The sequence below is a fragment of the Danio rerio genome, chromosome 10 (genome assembly GCF_052040795.2).
Source record: "Danio rerio strain M-AB ecotype USA chromosome 10, GRCz13ab, whole genome shotgun sequence".
Lineage (NCBI taxonomy): Eukaryota > Metazoa > Chordata > Actinopteri > Cypriniformes > Danionidae > Danio > Danio rerio.
The window spans coordinates 27,964,807-27,975,000 of record NC_141030.1 but is presented as its reverse complement, the minus strand read 5'-3'; the positions used below and the strand labels follow the sequence as shown (position 1 = coordinate 27,975,000).

Sequence of the window (10,194 nt, the reverse complement as noted above, 5' to 3'; positions counted from 1 at the left end):
GAATACATACTGGACACGCAGGAATTTGACATGTTCAACACACCACAAGTACTTGACCACAAGTCAGTGCTAACTTATATTACAGTTGGCGATTTATAAGCATCCTCTCATGTATGGTGATATGGTGCTCACATTGATGTTTTGTCTCACAGGGTGGTGTTCTGGTTTGGGGATCTGAACTTTCGTATCGCAGACCATGGGATGCACTTTCTCCGTTCCTCAATCAACAACAGCCGCTTTAACCTGCTTTGGGACAGAGATCAGGTCAAACAAATACACACACTTCTGAAAAGTTGTTAAATGAAAATGCCAAAGTGCGTAGCATATATGAGTAGACCTCTCACAAATTGATCTTTTAAATTACTATTTTTTACAAGATGCTTTACTATTTGCATATACATCAGATGGTCAGTACTGAAACCAAATCTAGAGTTAATCTAACTATTACTTAAGATCACAATCCAACCATGAATACACCCAAATGTATATGCTAGGAAAGAATGTAATTTAAATAAAAAATAGAAAAAATCAAGAGAAACAAAAATGTATAACATTTACTTGAAATTTAGTTTATTTGTTTTTGCAAATGTTGCTTGAATTTATACATATTATATTATATTATGTTATATTATATTATATTATATTATATTATATTATATTATATTATATTATATTATATTATATTATATTATATTATATTATATTATATTATATTATATTATATTATATCATATTTGTAAAGATGTTTTGTGATTAAAATATTATTTTAATAAATATATATGTTTAATAAATCTCTTTTGTTTAAAAGGACCAAAATATATTACCTTTATTGACAGAGAAATGGATACAAATATTGATTTTCTAAATGGGGTGTTCTCATTTATGCTAAGCACTGTAAAAATCGTGCAATGAGCATATAAAAGTTTGGTAAAATTATATATATTTAGATTTTCATTAGAAGACACAAAAATAAAATACAATGGAAATATATTCATCAAATGAATTCCTTAATACATAAATAAAAGCTCTTGTGAGTTTTCGCTAGCAGACCAATCTCACTGCACAACATCTAAGATGTAGGTTTTTTCCCTGAAATGCCTGAACCAAATGATTTCGTTAAATGACCTCCATCAGGCATTCAACTCTTAAAGCAAGACCCTATGACAGCATTTATTTATTGCATACATCGTTTCATTTATTATATAGTGAAAAAGAGCTAGAGTGGTTTTCCTTGTTAGCAGGGACTTAAATATTTATAATTTGCACCAGTTTTCCATGAAGTGACAATTTGGTTCTCTCGAATGCATGAGATGAAACAATTTTATTCGCAAATAATCTGCTCAATATTACAATAATTTTTATACATTCCATTTGCAACTGGATGGAAAATATCTATTTTAAGCCCACTACCTAGTTACACATCATGATTTTGCCTAGTACAATGCGATCCTGGATTAACATCTACAGTTGAAGTCAGAATTATTATAGGCCCCCTTTGATTTTTTTCTGTTTTAAATATTTCCTAAATAATGTTTCACAGAGCAAGGAAATTTTCACAATATGTCTGATTATATGTTTTCCTCCGGAGAAAGTCTTATTTGTTTTATTTCAGCTAGAATAAAAGCAGTTTTTATTTTTTTAAAAACCATTTTAAGGTCAAATTATTAGTCCTTTTAAGACGTATATATATTTTCCGATAGTCTACAGAACAAACCATCATTATACAATGACTTGCCTAATAACCCTAACCTAACCTAGTTAACCTAACAACCCAGTTAAGCTTTTAAATGTCTCTTTAAGCGGTATAGAAAATATCTAGTAAAATATTGTTTACTGTCACCATGGCAAAGATAAAATAAATCAGTTATTAGAATTGAGTTATTAAAACTATTGTTTAGAAATGTGTTAAAGAAAAAAAAATATTTTCTCCGTTAAACAGAAATTGAGGGAAAAAATAAACAGGGGGGCTAATAATTCTGACTTCAACTGTATGTTGATCCCTGAACATCATTTTTGTTTGAAAATGTAATTCATACCTACTCCATACCCCTAAACCCCCAAAATCAGTGAGGAATAATAGTTGGATAACAACCATATAGATGTGTATAAACCTAACCATAAGCCTAAACTTAACATAACATAAATGGTAAACATATGCCTTTATTCTGATAGGCTGATTGGAATGTTGTTCCAGGATCAACATAGATGTTAATCCAAGAACATGCCTGTCTTGGTGAAATCAGGTTGGCATACCAAGACAGCATTTTATTAGTGCTTAAACATATGTGCATGTTATTGTTTTTACATTTCACTGTGCCGTTTTTCCATTGATATTATTTACAGTAAATGTCCTACAGTTAAACATTTGCATCAACAATCCCAGAACCCAAATATTTAGATTTAGAGAAGTCAGTGCAAATGCTGATTGTATACATTTTTAATTCATAAAATGCACAGAAGAGAGGTGTATATGCTTAGCATCACAGCATCATCTTTCAAACATGCAAATTTCACCTTTTCTTGAAAACAAAGCAAGTAATGAAAACTTGTCATGTTGATCATTTTCATTTCTTGCACTTGCACAGTTGTCCATGTTGAAGAAGAAAGAACCTATTCTTCAAGAGTTTGAAGAGGGACCACTGCGCTTTAAACCCACATATAAGTTTGACCGTTTCTCTGAGACATACGATACAAGGTACAGTACATTTACACAACCAAAACACACCAACAACACCCTTTCTTAATGCATTGAAGTAGAAATGATCTCAGATCTCTATTTACTGAAAGTCTAACATGTTTTCTTGGAAGAAATTTATAGTCATTTTTTCCCCCTACAGAGCACCCAGGACATGGTTTGGCCTTACGTAAGACTTAATAAGTAAAAAAAAAAAATTAGTTGCATGTCTACTTAACCACTGCTAGCCATAATTCATCTCACAAAGCACCATCACATCCTCATAAAACACTGCACTGTCACTAAACTAAACTCTGCTCTCAGATTTCTCAGTAAGCATTTCAGTCCTGTCTATACAAATCAAACGTGGTGTTTTTCTTTCTGCTCGCCAGCCGCTGTCAGAAAACATACGTATGCTGTATGTCTACTTTGAAGACTTTTGTTATTAGAAGGGAATTTTATTTCCCATCAAACATAAATGGCTGTATATAGGAGGTCTTCCGCACCACAGAGCAATTGAACAGACCTGTCCATGTACAAAAGTGCTTTTTCAGCAGATCTTTCCCTCATTTAGCTGTCATCTATTTGCTGAATTGCGGAGAATTGCATCTATTTGCACTATTTTGGGAAATAGTGTTTTGTTGTAGCTATAATGGAAGTAGAGGTAGTTTGTATCTCCATCAGGAAAAAAAAAACTTCAACAGTTTTGGACATTACTAGTCATGCTCAAAGAAGTTTAACAGAGGTTTTCTGAGAAATTAAAAAAGTAAATCATATACAGGATACACTAACCCTTACATGCTCAGACTCATCACGTTTAACACATGACCACATTTTCATGTAAGTGTGTCACTGGGCTTCTGAAAGCTGTCATTAGCAAACTGTTTTGTAAATTACATGTCACTAAGCGCCTCTTCACTGTGTGTATGCATGTTTCACTCTGATATGCTGGTGTTTGATGCTTGTTGTTTCATTATGTAGCAATATATAAAGCATATCAGTCACCTGTCAGCATGTTTGTGCATAGAAATAGGAACATTTCTTGAAAATGTTCAGTTTTCTCGATTTATGATTTACTGTTATGCATAGTGCAGCACAATATACAAAACAATAAGTTACTGTATATTAAAATATTGTTATAGTAATAATTGTAAATAATGTCCATATAGCAGTGAAGTGCAATACATTCAGTTTAAACTGTGCACCAAACTTTTGTGTGTTGGATGCATTGATTGTTTATACAGATTTGACCAATCAGATATTGCTATATTTATACCTGTCTCCCTTGGTAGGTGCTGTTCTGCTGTTGGTTAGAGTGACTCAAAGATGAACCTCAGAGCAGAGAACTGAAAATAAATACTTATGACAAGAATTGAGTCTTGAGACAAGTGAGAAAAATTACAACAGCCAATAAGAATCAGAATATCTGCTTTTACTCAGTTTTAAATATTTTTTTTTATTTGTATTTTTTTTTTTAGCTTAAATTGGGTTTAATTAGATAAGAAAAATATTTATAATCTGTTTATTTTAGTCATTAGGTAAATTAAAGACAAACAATTGCTAATAAAAATAGTGTTTTTCTAGGAAATCGTAAAAACACAAGAAATTGTGAAATCACAATCCTTAACATTAATATCACATTATTTTTTAGCATCAAAGTTATTTATTATATTTTAATATTTGCTCTTAAGCGCAATATTTTTATTAAAATATGGAATGTATCAGAGCTTTCATAGAATAAATTAAATATTAAAACATTACTCAACTAAAAAAAAAACTAATAAATATAGTCTAATTAATCCATTAAACCAAAAGAACCTGAGCATTTTCAAGTGGTTTCTTCAAAATTTTGCCTGCATTATGATTTTATTAAATGTTCCTGAAAATGTTGCTCTTATATTAAACCATAGATATTTACATTAGATGTCGCCTATGCCAGTGGTTATCAACAGGGAGGTCCCGGCCCACAAGGGTGCCTCAGCGAGCTCTGTAGGGGGTCACATCATATTTAAAAAAAAAAAAAATTAGCAGTGGACAATTAGGAAAACAATCATGTTGTCTTAATTCATTTCATCCCCTGGCTGGCAATTTTTTTTTTACAGATTTGTAATTCGTCCTCCACAAAAAAAAAAAAAAAAAAAAAAAAAAATGATTCGCCCTTAGCAGCTAATTGTATTGACCCAAGCATACTGGACCCAGGTGAGGAAGCTACAAACATTTTAGGTCGCAGCGCTAGCAATACTGAAAACATGAAATGCAGTAAATACCAAGATTAGATACCAGACCCAGAGTCCCTGACCCAGCTACAGTGCATTATCTGCTCCAAAGTTCTTGCTAACAAATGCATGAGGCTGTCCAAATTACTGAAGAGCCCAGAGCAGTTTTTGACTGCAAGGCACCAAAGGCTTACGTTATTTATTTACATATGGCCTACTGATGTTTTGCTTTTATATTTTACATTAGGCTTTTATTTGTGCATAAACATATCTAGATATATAAACATACCCTTTGTTTGAAAACTAAATTTTTTGTCATCCTTTACTGCAAACTTATATGAGCAATAATATCATTAAATGTGGAGGGGGCCTTATAATATTTTCCATGGGGAAAAGGGGGTCTCAGGCAAAAAAAGGTTGGGAACCACTGGCCTTGGCTGATGTTGCCTATTGGAACGAATGCATCAATAGAGTCGCCATTTTAGTACAGGGTAGCACTCCTTTGAAATGAATGTGGGACCACTGTTTAGTGAAGGACTGGCCATCTGGAGCCATAGATATGTAAACCTATATACATATCTATGATCAGGAGTTTTTCCGGTGGTCAGTATGCAAATACTTTTTTAAATGATGAAAATTCTAATTTTACATCGATTTTTTTTTTATATCGATGGATAAGTAACTGTATGGGCATTCCTGACAAAGAGCATGTGTTTGTATGCATGGAAATGTATTATCCTCACTCCCTGTTAAATGTGATCTAATAATTATTCAGAAACATACCCCCTCCCCTGCTTTCACTTCTAATTCTAACAAAGGGAGTGATTTTTTTGTGAATGAATCTCCATTATGAATGACTCGTGTGAACCATTAATATCCCTGTGATTTAAATGGTATATAACATTTGTAATATTCAATAGGTATACAGTATGCACATTTAGGCGCAGACACTGTTATGTTATCAGGCACCCTTATAAGTTACTTCAAAATCTAGCTGTTACTTCACTTAGCCTACAATAATATAAGTTTCTGGCACCGCAGCATCTTGTTGTAATATTTCATTTACATTGTTTGCTGATTTTATACAACCAAACTAGCATAGGCCTAGAATTTAGTGCAGGTTGGTGCTACTTTGCCTTATGGTGAATGCAGTAAGTGACAGTATTATCATCAATAACGTTACTTGTTTAGCACAAAAGTTCAAAACCAAACTAAATCTTACCTATGACAAATTCTGCCTTTCTGCTTGGTTTTCTTTGTTTGCTCGTTACTACACCTGTATATAACGCAAAAGTCCAGCATATTTAGATTGGCTTTAGTCTTAACTAGTGCGGTTGAATGACTTTAGTCCTGGGAGCACTGTACAAAAGTGACAACACTATTGACACATGCTCAGGGTCAGTATGCAATATCTTGTAAATATCTATAATATTTACCAAAGCTAAAAAAACAATAATAATGATTTACATATTACCACAATTAAAAATAAAATTTAGATGTTTTCCAGTTACGGTACAGGTCAAGACGCATGACCTTTCAAGAATGATAAAAAAAAAAATAAATAAATTATATATATATATATATATATATATATATATATATATATATATATATATATATATATATATATATATATATATATATATATATATATGCTTCTCAATAATCTTTTAAAAACATTTGCTATTTTCATCAATGCTCAAACTGTTTTCCTACTTTATATGTAAAACGTAATCAATTGTTTCACTATTTGGATCATAATGCAGTCAAACTTTTGATCGACAGTGTGTATGTGTACTGTCAATCGTTAAATATTTATATTGTTTTTTTTTACATTCTGTTTCTTTTTCTGCATGATTTGATAATTAGCGGCAAAAAGCGAAAGCCAGCCTGGACTGATCGTATCTTGTGGAGAATAAAACCCAAAGCCACAGAGATTGAGGATGAGAAGAGTTCGACCGCATCCTCAGCTGACAATGATGAGTTTCCTGTAAAGGTGACGCAGGACATGTACACCTGCGATGTCTCATATGGGGTCAGTGACCACAAACCCGTCATTGGGACCTTCAATCTGGAGGTATGAATTATGCACGCCATGAATATTTAATCAGGCAGATGATAACGAGCTTCGGGATTAATCAAATTGAAGCAATCTGTCTAAAATTATAGTCATTAATAATAATACATATCTACTTTTTTTCTGTAAGTCCAAATTCATCTTGATCTCTTCGTGCAGATGAGGAAAAAGGTGGAGACGCCTCTAGTCGCACTTACCGTAGAGGGAATCTGGAGCGCAGATGAAGATGCCATATTCACTTACACCATTCTGGAAAACTTTGAGTCCTCAACCTTTGACTGGATTGGACTATACAAGGTGAGAGGGAGAGAGAGAAAAAGAGGTTGATGGATGAACAAAAACACAGAATGAGACAAAAAGGAGATCTGTATCACAAAGCAGGTCACTAACTAGAGGTGATTTATATCTCTGCGTTCAGATTGGCTTCAAAAGTGCCTCCGATTACTCCACCTTCGCCTGGGTCAAAGATGATGAAGTGGCTGCCAATGGCGAAGTTGTGATGGTATGGTAGAGTAGACTACAAGTTTTAGTGTTGAGAACAGCTTTGCATTAATAAACGTAGCTGATGACTGTAGGTTCAAAAATAATCACTGTTGATTTTAATTTTTGGGTCACACTTAAAATGTGAATTTTTAAACCACTGTGTGCATGAAAATTGCAAGATGGACTAATAAATGCACTAACATGGGTGATGCGTTTCCTTTTTAAGGTCCAGATGAATAAAAATGAGCTCCCTCTGCTGGCAGGGGATTATGTTCTTGGATATTTTAGCACTAACATGCAAACCCTCATCGCATTTAGTCCAAATTTCCAGGTGAGTTTCTGGAAAGATACAGTATGCTTCTGTGTTAATCCCTGGCTTTATTATTTTAGTAATCTGCTTGATGTCTGGGTTCAGATTCTAGAGTCGAAACGAGCTGTAATGGAGGGTCTGGTTCAAGAGAACATCAACGGACTTGAGAAATAACTGGAATGTCTTTTAATCTTTGTTTTATGAATTCACCAATGTGGCAGAATCTGATCTGGAATCAGCTTTTCCTCTGTGTAAATGGACTCTGCTTTGTTTGGTTTTAAAAGGTACAACTAATTCTAAAGCAAATGTCTGATTTAACGATGGTGTAAAATCAAAGGCTTTAATTTTTTCCACTGAAAATGCTGCTCTTTCCTCCCCCACTTTATCCTTGGCTCTTTTGACATAGTTTTTAAATACAGTACGTTTTAAAGCTCTTGTAAACAAAGACACATTGTATAGACTGGGCTGTTTAAATAGAGTTTGTAGCACATTTTATGCTAAACAATTGACTAAAAAGACTGTAGAATTTATAAGAACTCAGAATTGCAAATATATTTTACGCAAAAGTTAGCACATAAAGATTCTAAAAATTACATTTAGGCCTGTGCATTTATTAACATTATGGTATTGTACTGTAAATGCATATGAAGACATTCATGTTGCTTATTTATATCTTAAACTGATTTAAGTATTTTACACTAGTTTTACTGTACATTGCTTATATGTGTAGTTAGAGATGCTCCGATCGATCAGCCGGAGATTGGTATCGGCTGATAATCACATTTAATGACTTGATTGGTACTCACTATTCTGGCAATCTCAAGAACCGATCTTATGAACCGATCACAAGTAATTGTGTTAGTTGGAAATGTGCAAAGTATTTGAATGACCTTGCACGTATTTAGGCATACAGTTGAAGTCAGATCTATTAGCCCCCCTTTGATTTTTTTTTTCTTTTTTAAATATTTGCTTAATGATGTTTAACAGAGCAAGAGAATTTTCACAGTATGTCTGATCATATTTTGTCTTCTGGAGAAAGTCTTGTTTGTTTTATTTCAGCTAGAATAAAAGCTGTATTTAATTTTTTTAAACACCATTTTAAGGACAAAATTATTAGCCCCTTCTCTCTTCTCTGCTAAACCGAAATTGGGAAAAAAAATTTAAACGGGGGAGTAAATAATTCAGCGGGGCTAATAATTCTGACTCCAACTGTATAAGAACTGAAAGTTCACTAAAACCAGGAAATATTAGATAAATTAAAAACCTCAAAAATTATATAAATATTTTTAACATATTTTTAAATAATATATTTATATTTAATAATATAACCTTGTAGTTTACTTCGTTCATTCATTCATTTTCTTGTCGGCTTAGTTTCTTTATTAATCTGGGGTCACCACAGCGGAATAAACCGCCAACTTATCCAGCAAGTTTTTACGCAGTGGATGCCCTTCCAGCCGCAACCCATCCCTGGGGAACATCCATCACACACACACACACACACCCACATATACACTACGGACAGTTTAGACCTCCCAATTCAAATGTACCGCATGTCTTTGGACTGTGGGGGAGCACCCGGAGGAAACCCACCCAAACGCAGGGAGGTACTTGGTATCGGCTGAAAAAAATTCCTGATCAGAGCATCCCTATGTACTTTATACAGTATTTCACAGTAAGTCTTAAATAACAGTGCCTCTTTTTATATGTTCGCATCTGTCTTTTCATTTCCTATAGGAACAACTCCTTATCTTGCTGTTAATATGCCATTATGTTTGCACTGTTAGGACTGTTGTGAGTGCTACATTTTGTCTGTAGCTATGTGTCTTTTATGTGAGCAAAAGGCATTTTTTATTGCCTGTTATACACTTCTATTTAAGAACTGACCGACCTGACTTTTTCTTTAAATATATAATTTATCCTCCATCTTAGTTCCTGGTAAATCTCTAAGTCTATTCATTTTAAGTGGATGTATTAAATTTACCCTATATGCTGTTTAAATGCATTTAAATGTTTTCCTAATTAAGCTGCTGAAAACCCCCATCATATATGTATTGTGCACAATTTCATTAAAATACGAAAGTCTGAATATCTGTTTGCCTCGCAGAAGAGGTTTGTACATGAATATCTGTGTTCAAACTTTTATTTTCACCTACACTCTGAGGAATAATATTATGATGTAATTGTAATTAACGTGGAATATATTGCTTTAAGGTCTACCACACACAAATGTGAGTATTAATTACATCGCTTACATTATTAGTGTGGCATGAAGCGTGATTTCAATGTCAGCCAACAAAATCCAATCTCCAGAGAGAAGACCAAACAAACACCATCAGTGTTATTTTCCAGTAGACATGTTAAGTTCACTTATTTTTTGAAAGTCACTCTAGGGGGCACTGTTCACTCGCTGGATTTATGAAAGTCAAGCATA

General features: G+C 33.3%; 1 protein-coding gene across 7 annotated transcripts in view; it reads left to right on the top strand.

Moving 5' to 3' along the window:
* inpp5kb (inositol polyphosphate-5-phosphatase Kb) overlaps nucleotides 1–9,853 on the top strand; it is a 17,338-nt gene extending 7,485 nt beyond the window's left edge. For 2 of the 7 annotated variants that reach the window (XR_015501127.1, XR_015501126.1), the window contains 9 exons: nucleotides 1–62; nucleotides 153–264; nucleotides 2,586–2,695; nucleotides 6,760–6,967; nucleotides 7,127–7,264; nucleotides 7,386–7,469; nucleotides 7,677–7,781; nucleotides 7,866–8,196; nucleotides 9,002–9,853. The exon at nucleotides 1–62 is cut by the window's left edge and continues 114 nt beyond it. Coding sequence is in view for 5 of the 7 variants with exons in the window: in XM_087270639.1 (XP_087126765.1) it covers nucleotides 1–62; nucleotides 153–264; nucleotides 2,586–2,695; nucleotides 2,838–2,864; nucleotides 6,760–6,967; nucleotides 7,127–7,264; nucleotides 7,386–7,469; nucleotides 7,677–7,781; nucleotides 7,866–7,934 (915 nt within the window). In the remaining 2 variants the exon portion in view is untranslated. Of the gene's footprint in view, nucleotides 63–152; nucleotides 293–2,585; nucleotides 2,696–2,837; nucleotides 2,865–6,759; nucleotides 6,968–7,126; nucleotides 7,265–7,385; nucleotides 7,470–7,676; nucleotides 7,782–7,865; nucleotides 8,758–9,001 lie in introns of those variants that run through there. The other 5 variants (XM_087270639.1, XM_087270637.1, XM_087270640.1 and 2 more) reach the window with 3 other exon arrangements.
* Nucleotides 9,854–10,194: the final 341 nt, after the last annotated feature.